This window comes from Megalobrama amblycephala, linkage group LG2, assembly GCF_018812025.1.
Source record: "Megalobrama amblycephala isolate DHTTF-2021 linkage group LG2, ASM1881202v1, whole genome shotgun sequence".
Taxonomy (NCBI): Eukaryota; Metazoa; Chordata; class Actinopteri; order Cypriniformes; family Xenocyprididae; genus Megalobrama; species Megalobrama amblycephala.
In genome coordinates this window covers 20585626-20601599 of record NC_063045.1, presented here as the reverse complement: position 1 = coordinate 20601599, position 15974 = coordinate 20585626, and the positions used below count along the sequence as shown (strand labels likewise).

General features: G+C 37.9%; 1 protein-coding gene across 4 annotated transcripts; it reads right to left on the bottom strand.

The window, feature by feature from the left end:
* Positions 1 to 1271: 1271 nt before the first annotated feature.
* On the bottom strand, positions 1272 to 15547 carry LOC125252559 (sialoadhesin-like). Of its 4 annotated transcripts, XM_048165970.1 has the most exons (10): positions 6338 to 6397; positions 4779 to 4879; positions 4554 to 4622; positions 4022 to 4363; positions 3697 to 3936; positions 3044 to 3370; positions 2766 to 2975; positions 2518 to 2623; positions 2274 to 2328; positions 1272 to 2188 (listed from the first exon to the last, which is right to left on the bottom strand). In XM_048165970.1, exons 3-10 carry the CDS (start codon positions 4597 to 4599, stop codon positions 1997 to 1999), a joined length of 1518 nt encoding a protein of 505 aa, XP_048021927.1. In that variant the 5' UTR covers positions 4600 to 4622; positions 4779 to 4879; positions 6338 to 6397; the 3' UTR covers positions 1272 to 1996. The 4 variants fall into 4 exon arrangements, with proteins under 4 accessions (XP_048021927.1, XP_048021936.1, XP_048021945.1 ...); XM_048165979.1 differs by lacking the exons at positions 3697 to 3936; positions 4022 to 4363; positions 4554 to 4622; positions 4779 to 4879; positions 6338 to 6397 and adding exons at positions 14341 to 14583; positions 14668 to 14996; positions 15176 to 15244; positions 15427 to 15493; XM_048165988.1 differs by lacking the exons at positions 3697 to 3936; positions 4022 to 4363; positions 4554 to 4622; positions 4779 to 4879; positions 6338 to 6397 and adding exons at positions 14341 to 14583; positions 14668 to 14996; positions 15427 to 15547.
* Positions 15548 to 15974: the final 427 nt, after the last annotated feature.

Genomic DNA, 15974 nt, shown 5'->3' with positions numbered 1-15974 from the left:
CGGGAGGAAGGAAGGACATGCTGTCGGAGAGCCGTCCCTGCTGAGGGGGATCGCGGTGCTGCAGAGTTCGGGCAGCGCAGGAGTGTGAAGACAGCGAGAGGCTGTCCGAGGCGGTGGTGCTGGAGCATAGTGACAGGTGGGACGAAGAGCTCGGTGCCGTGCCCCTGGGACGAGGTGGGGTGGCTGCCGTCCAAGAGGGAGCGGAGGAGTCGCCGCCGTTCACCGTGGTCCGGGGCCTGCTGCCGTCCGCCATGAAGGGGAGGAGCAGGGAACGGGGGACTCGCTGCCGGCTGCCCTCAGTCGGAGGAGCCATCGCCGGCTGCCAGGGGGCGGAGGAGGATCGAGCCGTCCACGGAGCGTCCAGTACCATCACATGGCACCGCGAGGAAGAGCCTCCCGGCTGGCTGAGGACCAAGCGGCAGTGTGTCTGGGAACCGGACCAAGAATTTTTTTTCTCTCTCTCTTTTTCCTCTCTCCCCTCTCTCGTCCTGTCGCTCCTCTTGCTTCCGTCTCATTTCTCTCATCTCATCTGTCCTTACCCACATGTGCTGCGGCCGCCGAGACAGGCCCTGGGGGGGGGAGTAGAGCGCAGTCTCGGGAGTACCCCCCGGCCTGTTAGGGGCGATGGGGGTATGTGACGAGCAGGGCAGGCGAGAGCAGTGAGCGAACGGCGCGCGGCCGGTGAGGCGAGTGATAATGAGCATCACCTGCGAGGCGCACCGGCCTCGAGTCTCTCACAGAGGAGCTCCGGAGGCATAAAAGGAGGAGCGACGACAGTGAAGGACAAGAGAGGACCAGGCCTGGATATTATTTTATGTTTTATTATGTTTGTGTGGTCGGCAGACGTCTGCGAGGGTCTGCCGGCATTACTTTCGTTTTGTTCTTTGTTTATTTTGGTATTAAAGTTTGTTAAATGTTCACTGGTTCCCGCCTCCTTCTTCCCGTATATACGAACTGTTACATGTACTAATACAAGAATAAAGAAATCATAACATAAAGAGAACACAAAGTTGGCACAACTTCATTATCCTTCAAAGATGAAATGAATTAAATGCTGTATTTGTCAAATACAAAGACATTTTCATTTAATAATTTCTGTACTGCTTAATACGGTATCTGTTTATACAATTTGTTATAGAGTTCAACATTATAGTTTTGTAACTGGAATAAGTCTGTCATAGTTTAGCCACTTCATTTCCTTCCCTTTTTCTGTCATAGAAAGAAAAATCGCAACTCAAAAACAACTATCACGGTGCTCTGAGACTTGAAAGTAAGATCCAATTGCAGCTTTTATTTAGGAATAACCAGAGTAGTACAAAGCTAGGAAAAGGGTCGAAATCCATGAAAAAAACAGCCCACAAGAAACAAGAAAACAAACCAGAGCAAGTGCTTAGACGTGCAGGTAACATTAACCAAAACCTCAAAAAAACAAACAGCAACAAACCAGGTATAAATAGGCAGAAACTAATAACGTAAATCAAAACAGCTGTGTGCAATGAACAGAGAAGAGGAGTCCAGGACCAAGGGATCATGGGAAATGAAGTTCTATAAATGTAACCATGGTCCGGGGTGGAGTGACCTCTGGTGGCTAACCAGAGCACTTCAACTGGTGATCATGACAACAACTTGTAGATTTATGTGTCATAATGAATATACACTACCATTCAAAAAGTACCATGTTTTTGAAAAGATTATGTGCACCAAGCATTTATTTGAAGAAAAATAGAGCCAAAACCATAATAGTTACTATTTTCAAGAATGTTTTGATGAACAAGGTTGAAGAACAGCATATATTTATTTTAATTCAGGAGAAACACACCTATGTACACCTATTCAGTCACTTTACAAAATGTTCCATATTTGTTTAATTTCAGTAAAATTATGTTTTACACTACACAAATGACATCAATAGACATTTGACAATATGGCAGCAGACAACAACAGTTGAATTGGTCAGTAGTTTTTTTTTTTTTTTATGGCGGGTCTAAACTGAGTGTTAGCTGAACTTCACAGAGGCATAATGAACATCATCTGAGGTTGAATGCACAGCAGTAGGTGCCAAAGATGAGTCCTTTATGTGAGACTGCTTGAAATTAACAGTTGAATAATGAACGTCCTGATCCTTTACGTCCTGTTTGCAGACTGTAGATAAGGCTTCAGCATTATCATACAGTGTAACAGAACCTGACTGAGAGTTGAGGCAGAATACAAAATATCAGTGACAGAACACAAAATATATGTGTCAAATAATCAGTTTGTTCAGATGCTCTCACCTGTACATCATAATTTCTCTCCTCATGCTGCTGAGATGGATTATTCCTTCTCCTCCTGTTTAAAATTCATCATGTCAAAAAAAAAAAAATAATAATTTTTGTAAAGGACAACGGTAGCATTTGCAAAGCCCATGAGAAAGCCCAGTTGCTTATATTCAAAGATACGGAGATAATATTTCTCTTGACAAATATTACAAATGGAATTCAGGGGAAAATAGAATACATAATAATAACAAATGTTCACCTATACCACAGGACTCCTATGAGTGCAAGAACCAGAATCACGGACAGTGTGATTACGGTGTTCCGTAAAGCTGTGCTCTCCGCTTGATTTGGGGTGATCTGGATTTCTAGTATAAGACACGAGTTTCAGACACACAAAACATGAGAAATACACTTATGACATTAAAACACTAACTAAATATCAAGTACATCACCTGAATTCGGTGATCATTTCACACTGAAGCACATGTATCATGAGAGATGTGTTACCTCCTACAGCACAGGAATACTCTTGAAGCTCTTCATCACTGACTGAGTCCAGGTACAGCTTGTTGTCTTTAGTGAATCCATCCGTTACCTGCCGTCTGTTCTTGTACCAGATGTAAGTGTGTTTGTTGTTCAGAGTGCATTTAGTTGAACAGCTTAATATCACTTCCTGTCCCTCTGATATAATGTTTGGGCTGCTTGTCACCATCGTATCTGAAAACAAAAGCCTATTAAAAATTATACAGGAAACATTTTTAACTCAATTTTGAATAAGCTGTTACCTGTAACAGTAAGAATGACTCCAGGTGTTCCAGAGTATTTTCCTCCTGTTCTGTCAGAGATGATCCTGAATCGATATTCTCCAGAGTCGCTGATCTTGAGCTCTTTGATTCTCAGTGTGTTCCCCACATACTCCACACGACCAGCAAACTGATGCTTCTCACGCAGATCCTTGAAGTCACCGGGCCGACCGTAATGCCAGAATGTTTTATTTACAGTATAACCAGAGGGATGTGAGTATGTGCAGGAAATGTCTACTGTTGATCCCATCAAAGCACAGACTCTTCTAGAGGAGTAAGTCACATCCCAGCAGCCACTCTTAGAAATACCTGAAAGAGACACAGAATCCTGCTGTGAAAGTCATAATTAAGACCTAATTAGGGCCTGTTTACACCAAGATGAATGTTTGTCACAAAATAAGAAGAAACATCATGCAAACAGATGAACGGTCAAGTGCAACATCTACAAGTGTGTGTATAGGGACTGGCACCATGTCTTAAATTGCACACTTTGATTTGAACAGAAAAATTTCAAAGAATTTTCATAATGAACATTCATATGGAAAAAAAAACTTTAAACGTGTCCACATATGCTCATGTATAAACACTGATGTTATACTATTGTTCATTAAATAAACATATCAAGTGTCACTCACACACAGGAGAGGAGGAAATCTTATGGTCTGGAGTAAGAGAACAGGAGTAACTGCCAGCTTCATTGGGTACAATAATGCTTCTGTATATATTATCTCCTGAATATTGCAAATAATATTGTCCATTTTGTTTCCAGAAATAATTCTGTGGTCTGGATGGCAAATCACAGGAAGAACCACAGGTCAGTTTTACTCTCTGATCTCTCGGGTCTGTAGTTGCAGGAATCATCCTTACCTGCAAGTCTGAATTAAAGTAAAAATTAAGAAACACTTCACCACATGACAAATGAAAACAGCTGAACTGACCGGAATCTAGACTCAGTTTCACCTGTGACTGTTAGATTGACAGCGACTGAGCCGAGACATTTAACTCCATCCTTCATGATGATCATGAGTTGATATTCTCCAGAGTCTCTCTCTCTCAGGTCTGAAATTGTGAGTGTTGAATGGTGGTTTGTGACCCTCTGCTTCACCCGTCCTGAGTAGTCCGAGTCTAAAGTCAAATCTTCAGGTTCATCTTTCTTTCTCCAGTTTGAACTCTGTTTCCGGCTGAACCAGAACACAGTTTTGATGCTGATTTCAGAATAAGAACATCTCAGCTGCACAGTGTTTTCCCTCAGAGCACAAACATCTTCACAGGTCACAGAGAGAAGGTCCAATGATAGACAGCCTGATGAAAAGTTAACACTCAGACTAAAACGTTTGCACTGATGAAAGAAAGATCCTCATATGACAAACCACATGAGACACTATAACAGCAGTGAGGCAACTCTCCTTCATGTCTAAAATGTCTGTAGTATATAGAAATACATTTTGATAAGACATTGATACACTATAATCCATTAACACAACAATCTTACCTGAAATGTGTATAAGTAGGATTAGTGATATGAGTCTGAAGTCCATGCTTTAACTTTGAAAATAATTTACTTGTTTGTCCAGAATAAAAAAAAATGTAGAGAGAGGCACACATTATTTTAAAATCATCTCAATAACTCCTACATGAATTGTATTTGTTTAAAGTTATAACATGGTTAACGAAATCTTAATTTGACAATTCTTAAAACAATTACATGTATACTTACAAGTTGCAGATTTCTCCAGTTATGAAGAATTTGAGCACTGTTGCAAAAGTGTTATCAGTGTCAAAAGTTGACCAGGCAAACAGATGATCTTATTTCCTTCCCTTTTCGGAAAAAAAAAAAAACTTTTTACCCACTTGTTGTCGGTCAGCGGCAGTTAACTACCCACTAGCATCAAGTTCACTTTTAGGCTTTACTTTTACTATTGAGTCAATGACAAATCTTGTTTAAAGCACATTTCAAATTTAAAGAAAAGTATTTGTTGATTTAATCCTACCCAATACCTAAACCTAACAATTAACTATAATAAGCAGTAAATTAAGAGTTTATTGGAGGAAAAGTCATAGTTAATCATTTATATATGTGTTCTCTATACTGAAGTGTTACCAAAATAATGTAAAGTAATGTTAACCCATAAAGCTAAGTAGTTTTTTAAGTTTGATAATTAATCTGCTATGTCATGTTTATGACAGGTTATGATGTTTTGCTAATGTCAAGTTGTCATGACAAAGACACTGACAGGTTATGATGTGTTGGTTTATGTCAAGTTGTCGTAACAAAGACATCTCAAACAATGTCATCTTTGCATTAAAAATGACATAATTGAGCGAATGACATTTCATGACAGTTGTCATAAACATGCATAAAACCTCCTTCATATTCATGACATGTGTCATGTCAAGATTATGAAGGTGTCATGTCAGTCTTATGCACACTCCTTCAAGTAAAGTGTTACCCAATCCTTTGTCATAAACAGATCAAAATTTCTGATATTTAGAGATAAGTAGGTCTTTTACTAAAATCTGTTGACTTCAGCAAGCCTTGTTGCGTTATACACCAATGCTGACAGTTCAAACATGGGAAAAAGTACTTTTCATGTTTTCTTCCCCCAAAGTTTGGATGCATGTACCTCAAGAAGTATTAAATTAGTGTTGTAATTAATCACACATTTTTCTGTAATTAATATTAAAGTGTATATATATATATATATATATATATATATATATATATATATATATATAGTAATACTTCACACTGAATCTCCAATATAAACAACATAAAGAAGGTATATTTTAAATGTTTGTTTAATTGCATATTTTTACTGAGCATGAATGAAGGCCAGTATCACTGATACTAGTACTGATAATGATGTCACTATTAAATGGATTTTTTCCCCTCAATTTTAGCCATTAATTACAGCCATTCAACATTACATTATAATTGGAAGCAATCAATGTTCAGATTTTTACCTGCCCTGCTAAAATGCACAAAAAAGGTTTTGTTTTTGACTCATGTAACCTTGTAAACAGTGCTTTAAGATTAGGTCTAACTTGTAAATATACAGGAATTGAATAATCAAACACTACACAGTCTTCACTGCATACTCTCACAAAGTCATCCTCTATGCCAGCGCCAGATTCCTCAGCTCCTCCCACTCATTCCCAATCCTCGGAATATTACCCGCCTGCACCTGTCTCTGGTCATTAAGAACTCTGTACATCATCACTACGTTGTCTGGTCTCATCACATTTACAAGTATATGATTTAACTGACTCACTCACCTTCTCCCTGTGGGAATCGTCATCTTTGCCTTCTTTGGATTTCATGCCAGTCACACTTTATCCATTTCCTGTCCTGCAAAAGAGAACAAAGACTGTTAGGAGTTACCAGTTGAATCTTTTCCTTCTGTTTATTCCCAAGTATTCCTGTTGATTCTTCAATTCCAGTGTTGAATATTCCTCGTGCTCTTCTGAATGTGACACATACATTATAAATTGAATATAGATCAATCCTTATTAAAGCTACAAAAGTTATTCAGTCAAGAGCAGTGGGTGAATTTCTCATTGTCTTTTGTTCTTTGAATAACATAAATAACACAGACAGCAGCAGGTTTATTAGGCTCCTGTCACTTTAAGTTATTTTAACTCATTTAAGATTGCACTCACGAGGAAACTTTTGACATAAAATGGGAATTTTGACATCATTTTGTGTGTTATCGTCCGTTCAGTCCTTGTTTAGTCTTTAAGAGAACTCAATGCAGCGCTGTGTGTAGCAGTATTCTGTGCATGTGTTTTGGGTGTTAGTTCACAAAGAGCTGCTCCACAGACAGCACAACAGTTGTGGTTGCATGGTTTAATAGCTTGAATGAATTATAACTTGATCATATACTGCAGCCAAAAGATGACAGAAAAACAATGGATGCTGCATTAAATGCGTTAAATATTTTTAAAGGTGCCCTCGAATCAAAAATTGAATTTTCCTTAGCATAGTTGAATAACAAGAGTTCAGTACATGGAAAAGACATGCACTGAGTTTCAAACCCCATTGTTTCCTCCTTCTTATATAAACCTCATTTGTTTAAAATACATCCGGAGAACAGGCGAATCTCAACATAACACCGACTGTTACGTAACAGTCGGGGACTCCGCCCCCAATATTTGCATATGCTCATGATCCAGGCCAGGCGGAACCGCCCAGCGGAATCATCGGAAGTTCTGCAAGCAGAGTGAAGAAACAAGCCAAGCGAGGATAACAGCGAAAATGGCAGATCATGGAAATAAATGTTATGTTCCAGGCTGTGAAGGGGATGTGAAAACTTTTCATAGTCTTCCTCCAGAAAAAAACTGTCAAAAGGCATGGCTGATGTTTATCTATAACCGGATACCGGAACAATTTAACTCAAAGTTGTTAGTTTGCTCTGCCCATTTCACCACGGACAGCTTTTCTAACCTGGGACAATATCAAGCAGGCTTCGCTCAGCGTTTGACACTGAAGAAAGGGGTAATTCCAACTATATTCCCGCAAGCAGTAAGTAGTGCTTTTATCCACATCTTGGCTGTAGAAACTATTTCTGATTAAATGTAAAGTTTCTTAGTGAGCTAACAACATTAACGACCATGTACCCAGTGTTGTCTAGATCTAATGCAAGATGCTAGTACAGTAACAAATAGCAAAGTTTACGTAACTACTATTAACGGTGAGGTTAAAATTTATTACTGTCTTTGTTATATAAATCTATAACATAACCGTAGATACATATGCCAATTCTCTTTTGTCGGATATAATTATAATTTGACCTATATTTAACCAACAACACATTACACCGAAGCTAACTATGTTAGTTTATTTGCTTACAGATAGCTACAGATACTCGATCCTTCTAGCTAACTTTCTACACCGTTCAAACTGAAACGATAGTCATTTGACAAGACATTTAGTCACTTTTTTTCAAATATTTTTATTTTTGAGAACTTGTATGACTTGTATGCGTACACCTGTGGAAAAAGATATTTATAGACGATGTAAGTTTTTGTTACTAATAGCTAAATCGTAATCACACTACGGCAGCTGAGTAGTAAACATGACACTGCTTTTTTGGAATGTCTTCTATGCTTTACTTTGGTTGGCTAAATAAATCAAATTTAAAATCATATCGGTAATGTCAATATATTAGAAACAAATTTTCGTTCGTTGTTTAGAGTTGTTATTGCAAAGTGAAGAAGCTATCATTGTAAAACCATACAGCGACACATTATTACAATTATTTTTTTTTACAATGCTAAAAACAAAGTTGCAAATACTGACGTTATGAGTTATAGTGTAAAGTTAACGCTATATGCTAGTTCCATTGACGTAACAGTTACGTTTTGCAGGTGCATACTGAAAATAAAGACTAACTTACCACTCAGAAACGTCTATGGCCAATCGCAACAAAATTGGTTGTTCCTCTACATCTGCATCTTCGTCAGAAACAGGCTCAAACATATAAGGTTGAATACCAAAACTCTCCATCGTTCACGCCGTACAGTACAGATTTGTTCGCTATCAGTGTGAGCTACTGGAAGGAGCCGAACAGTGAAACAGCCAATCAGAGCGGAGCACCATATTACTATTCATGAGCCTTCCAAATAAGGCAAAAACAGACCTTTTCATTCTAGGGGCTATTTGTGGGGTTATAAATGGAGCTGTAAAACCATATCTGGACAATTTTCGGCCATAAAAAAGCCACATACCCTCTATGTAGATATCAGGGAACAATTTAAAATGTTTTTTCAAATCACTCAAGGGCACCTTTAACGCGTTAAACTGATGGGGAAAAGAAATCTCAAAATTAAAGGTCCCGTTTTTCGTGGTTTTTTGAAGCTTTGATTGTGTTTATAGTGTGCAATATAACATGTGTTCATGTTTCGCGTGTAAAAAAACACAGTATTTTTCACATAATTTACTTATCTGTATACCGCTGTTTCCACTGTCATAAAAACGGGCTGATGACTTCCTTGTTCTATGAAGTCCCTCCTTCAGAAATACGTAACGAGTTCTGATTGTGCCAGCGGTTCCTGTGTTGTGATTCGACAGCTCTGAGCGCATCTTGCCCGGAAAGGTCACGCCTCTTACCATAACGTGAAGATGCACGCGCTCAGTGTTATTGTAAACATGTCTTTAATTTTACCCAATCAATTTGAGCCGGAATCAGACCCGGTGATTGGACTGCGGGATGAAAATAACAGCGTTTCGACGACATGGCGACAAACACACTCTACAAACGCAACTCTTGTGTATTCCTGTGGGCGGAGGTTAGTCAAAAAACTGTTTTAGTGACGTCATTAAAGAAGGAAGTAGAGGGATGTAGTCCAAACTGGCCGTTCGATGTAGGCGACTTCTGTTAAATAAAATATCTCGCTTGGCATTGAACTTTGAGCTTTAAAATTTTACAGATTTTATTTATACTCTAACAACAACATTACACACTAACTAAAGTTTGAAACATGGGATCACGAAGAACGGGACCTTTAAAGCATTAATTTTAACATATTAACAAAATAAAACATTTTAGCCGAGGAAGTATCTGAAATCTGGTTAATCTGACACAGAATGACCCAGCAGTGTTACAAATGGTTTTGGTCACAACATTTGAGTTTATTACTTGCTTCTTATATACCATTTCAATTCCTAAAGTAAGCAAAACTACAGAAAAAGTAGTTATTCAAACCACTTTAATGTAGTCACTTGTCTGTTATCGAAACAGACATGTTGACCTGCTTTATGCAGAAATGTTTTCTGGAAACACCTGCAATTGCTGATAAAAAGCAACTCAATAAAAGCCAAGGGTCAAGAGCTCAACTAAAACAAACACCGATCTCCATGACGGTGACCTCAAACTAGACATTTTCAATAAGACATCAACAACTAAATTTCTGTTAAAGGTGCCCTAGATTCAAAATTTGAATTTACCTCGGCATAGTTGAATAACAAGAGTTCAGTACATGGAAAAGACATACATTGAGTTTCAAACTCCATTGCTTTCTCTTTCTTATGTAAATCTCATTTGTTTAAAAGACTTCCGGAAAACACGCGGATCTCAACATAACACCGACTGTTACGTAACAGTCGGGGTGTACCCCCCAATATTTGCATATGCCAGCCCATGTTCCCAACATTATGAAAGGCATTAGACAAGGGCAGCCAGTAACGTCTGGATCTGCACAGGTGAATCAACAGACTAGGTAAGCAAGAACAACAGTGAAAATGGCAGATGGAGCAATAATAACTGACATGATCCATGATATCATGATATTTTTAGTTATAGTTGTAAATTGTCTTTCTAAATGTTTCGTTAACATGTTGCTAATGTACTGTTAAATGAGATTAAAGTTACCATTGTTTCTTATTGAATTCACAGAGACAAGAGTCGTCGCTATTTTCATTTTTAAACACTTGCAGTCTGTATAATTCATAAACACAACTTCATTCTTTATAAATCTCTCCAACAGTGTAGCATTAGCCGTTAGCCACGGAGCACAGCCTCAAACTCATAGAGAATCAAATATAAACATCAAAATAAATACTTTACTCACATAATTCGAAGCATGCATACAGCATGCATGACGAACATCTTGTAAAGATCCATTTGAGGGTTATATTAGCTGTGTGAACTTTGTAAATGTGCTGTAATATAATCGAGAGCTCATGTGGCAGGGAGCATGCGAATTAAAGGGGCGGCGCGCTGAAAACATCAGTGCATAGTTAATGATGCCCCAAAATAGGCAGTTAAAAAAATTAATTAAAAAAAATCTATGGGGTATTTTGAGCTGAAACTTCACAGACACATTCAGGGGACACCTTAGACTTATATTACATCTTGTGAAAAAGCATTCTTGGGCACCTTTAATTATCCAGCATTCGCGTCAGTTCTGGCAGGTCACGTCAGTCAAGCTCACATCAGCTGACTCCCAGGTGAATTATGTCTACCTATAGGAATACAACGCCTATCACAGCATCTATATATAAGCTCCTCAGTATTATCAGCAGCTATTGCATTTCTCAGGAGCAAATTACCCTCCTCCATCCCCAGCTCCTCCTCTCTTCAGTCAGGATTGGCCTTATTATTCCCCTGAATCAGACTAATTCTTGAAATATGTGTACATGTTAAATTATAACATTTAATGATATCTGCATATGTTGGTCCTGTTCTGTTTACCCTAAGGGCTTTATTGCTGCTTTCCCTGCTCTTATCCATACTAGGCTGCATGGATGCGCAGGGAGTTCTTGCCCAGAACAGAACCATACCGCAAATACAAACTCTATGCATTATCAATCATATTTGACGATAGTGGTCCTGACAGAACTCAATAAGAACTGCTCTAGATGTGTGACAGAAATAAAGTGAGTCTGGTTAGTAATAAGTGAAGCTGGTAATGCTGTTTGTGAAGTTGTTTAAACAGAGATCTTCAGAGATTTAATGTCTTTTATCTTCAGTTCATCTAAGGCTGTGGCTGAAGAAAGTTGTAGTTTGTGTTCTTCTCTTTCTTTCAGTGCTTGTTCACAGCAGGTGTTTGAATGATTGAAAGAATGTTTCAGGAACATCATACTAACCTTTAAATAACATTCTACTAACATTAAGGAAACTGGACATTTTCATGTTCTTGGAATGTTACAAATCAATGTTCCTAGAATGTTGAATTTTAAATCAAAATTAAGTTGAAAGAACATTTAAGGTACATCATACCTTATAAAAACGTTCCTCTAACGTCAAGAAAACTAGACATTGTTTACGTTCCCAGAACCAACACTGAATATTTGGAGAATGTTCTTATAACAAAATTCTGTTAGCTGGGACGTCCCTGAAGTCTGGACCTTCAATGTTTCATGCCATTAACAGACATCTTAACAACAAATATTGACACCCCACAGACATCATTTTACAGTGCTTTACGTCATTACCAGCTTACCACGGACATTAAAAAGTAACTAAATAAGCAGAATAAAACCCTCACAAAACAAAATAACCACCCAAAAAACAAAAATAAAAAAGTGCTGAATGCTTACCATGGGCTTGTTTAAACTTCAGTCAATGACAAACTTCAGCACACCTACTGTAAACAACTAACAAAAGGGAAAACTAACAAAAATTCTTACCAATACCAGTAAAAACCAACATTTCCTTTTTTGTAGCAAAATAAAACATTTACGAATCCAATTCATGAATCCAATCAGTTCCGGACTCCATTTCCCATCATCCTCCCTGCCAGTCACATGCACACTCCACACTAATCACCACACCCAGCTGTAGCTCATTACCTGGACTATTTAGGACGCACACACACACCACCTCACTGTGAGGTCTTGTTAACAGTTGTTACATTTCTGAGCAAAACAACTATTCTTTTTCACTGCAACTTCAAAAGGAAGCAAGACAATTTTGTCAAAATAACTCTGGATACCTGAGGTAATTTTATGTTACACTGTTTGCTAGCTATTCACTAGCTATTCACTCGAAACATAGTATGCTGAGGACATCTGCTGGTTAAAGCCACGAAAATGCAACAAGAACAGAAAAACATGTACACACTTTAAAACTGCAGCGAATGAGCTTAGGATAAACAGACCATTATCGTATGTTGGTGTGGACGCAAATAATAGTTATCGTTATAGTTATCTTTATAGTTATCGTTCCTGGTGTGCACGGGCCTTTAAATTAAGCAGAAGCAGAAAAAAGCTAAAACCTATAATGTCTTGTATTTAATTATGCAGACTGAACAGACTTTGATAAGTGTTCAGACAAACAGAAAGATATTAAAAACATTTTGTTTTTGTCATTGCATCTCTTAGAGTAGATTCTCTATATACATAATTTCTCACCTTCAATTTTGTTTTCAGTTTGGTTTTGAGAGTAGATGCATTCTGAAGAAAAACCTGTTGAATCATAATTCACATTCTTATAATCTGAATTCATTTCATTAACTGAACGTCATGCAGTTGTGAATTTCACTGGATGTTTTACTCACCACATCCACAGAGCTGCTATTATGAGAAACTGAGGTAAAAACACCAGCAGAATGACTGTATATTGGCTGAATGCTGTGGGACTTGGAGAGATCTGGAATTCTAGCATAAGAAAAGTTCAGATACACTCAAACACAAGAAATGCACATGATATTAAAAAACACTGATTAAATATCAAGAGATCATTTCACACTGGAGCACATGTATCATGAGAGATGTGTTACCTCCTACAGAACAGGAATACTCTTGAAGCTCTTCATCGCTGACTGAGTCCAGGTACAGCTTGTTGTCTTTAGTGAATCCATCCGTTACCTGCCGTCCGTTCTTGTACCAGATGTAAGTGTGTTTGTCGTTCAGAGTGCATTTAGTTGAACAGCTTAATATCACTTCCTGTCCCTCTGATATAATGTCTGGGCTGCTTGTCACCATTGTATCTGAAAAACAGAATTCAAGTAAGATGGAGTGTTAAACTTAGCTTAACATTACAAAAACAAAATAATATGTAAAACAAAAACTTCTATATAATGGCACTGTAGTTTTTGCTAGTGAACAGTTGACCATAATTAGTGGCATTAAAATCAATAAAATCTGAATACCTGGAAATTCATGATCAAATTCATCATCATTCTTACCTGTAACAGTAAGAATGACTCCAGGTGTTCCAGAGTATGTTATTCCTGTTCTGTCAGTGATGATCCTGAATCGATATTCTCCAGAGTCGTTCATCTTGAGCTCTTTGATTCTCAGTGTGTTCCCCACATACTCCACACGACCAGCAAACTGACGCTCCTCACGCAGATCCTTGAAATCATTAGATTGGCCATAATGCCAGAATGTTTTATTTACAGTATGACCAGAGGGATGTGAGTATGTGCAGGAAATGTCTACTGTTGATCCCATCAAAGCACAGACTCTTCTAGAGGTGTAAGTCACATCCCAGCAGAGATCCTTAGAAATACCTGAAAGAGACACAGAATCCTGCCGTGAAAGTCATAATTAAGACCAAATTAGGGCCTGTTTACACCAAGATGAATGTTTGTCACAAAATAAGAAGAAACATCATGCAAACAGACAAGGGATCAAGTGCAGCGTCTACAAGTGTGGGTATTGGGACTGGCACCATGTCTTAAATGGCACACTTTGATTTGAAAAGACAAATTGCAAAGAATTTTCATAATGAACATTCATATGAAAAAACCTTTAAACGTGTCCACATATACTCATGTATGAACACTGATATTATATTATTGTTCATTAAATAAACATATCAAGTGTCACTCACACACAGGAGAGGAGGAAATCTTATGGTCTAGAGTAAGAGAACAGGAGTAACTGCCAGCTCCATTGGTTTGAAAACTAGTGCCTCTGTATATATTATCTCCTAAATATAAATATTTTCCATTTTGTTTCCAGTAGTAATTCTGCGGTCTGGACGTGAAATCACAGGAAGAATCACAGGTCACTACAGGCATCACTCTCTGATCTGTCTGGTCTGTAGTTGCAGGATTCATCCTCACCTGCAGGTCTGAATTAAAGTAAAATTAAGAAACACTTCATCACATGACAAATGAAAACAGCTGAACTGACCAGAATCTAGACTCAGTTTCACCTCTGACTGTTAGATTGACAGCGACTGAGCCGAGATGTTTAACTCCATCCTTCATGATGAACATGAGCTGATATTCTCCAGAATCTCTCTCTCTCAGGTCTGAAATTGAGAGTGTTGAATGGTCATTTGTGGCCTCCTGCTTCACCCGTCCTGAGTAGTCAAATCTTCAGGTTCATCTTTCTTTCTCCAGTTTGAACTCTGTTTCCGGCTGAACCAGAACACAGTTTTGATGTTGATTTCAGAATAAGAACATCTCAGCTGCACAGTGTTTTCCCTCAGAGCACAAACATCTTCACAGGTCACAGAGAGAAGGTCCAATGATAGACAGCCTGATGAAAAGTTAACACTCAGACTAAAACGTTTGCACTGATGAAAGAAAGATCCTCATATGACAAACCACATGAGACACTATAACAGCAGTGAGGCAACTCTCCTTCATGTCTAAAATGTCTGTAGTATATAGAAATACATTTTGATAAGATATAATCCATTAACACAACAATCTTACCTGAAATGTGTATAAGTAGGATCAGTGATATGAGTCTGAAGTCCATGCTTTAACTTTGAAAATAATTTACTTGGTTGTCCAGAATAATAATAATAATAATAAAAAATGCAGAGAAACAGGCACACATTCATTTCCAATCATTTATCTTTAACAATAGATAACTCCTACATGAATTGTATTTGTTCAAAGTTATAACATGGATAAGGAAATGTTAATTTGACCATTTTTAAAACAATTACATGTATACTTACATGTTGCAGATTTCTCCAGTTATAAAGAATTTGAGCACTGTTGCAAAAGTGCTGTCAACGTCTGAAGTTGACCGGGAAAACAGATGATCTTATTTCCTTCCTTTTATGAAGCCTTTTTTACCCACTCTTTGTCAGGGAGTGGCAGTTAACTACCCACTAGCATCAAGTTCAGTTTTAGGCTTTACTTTTCCCAGTTGAGTCAATGACAAATCTTGTTTAAAACACATTTCAAATTTAAAGAAAAGTATTTGTTGATCTCATATGGTTTACACACCATTGGAAAACCTTTACACCATTCTCAATAAAAGTTAATTTAATGATTTAATGAAACATCATGTGATAAAACTGTATTAATTTATAAACATCTTTAAGTTTTGGGGGAGTCACACCACATGACATTTTACAACCTAAAATAATCCTTTGTCATAAACAGATCAAAATTTCTGATATTTAGAGTAGGTCTTTTATTAAATTCTGTTGACTTCAGCAAGCCTTGTTGCGTTATACACCAATGGTGACAGTTCAAACATGGGTGTAGGAGTCACTAG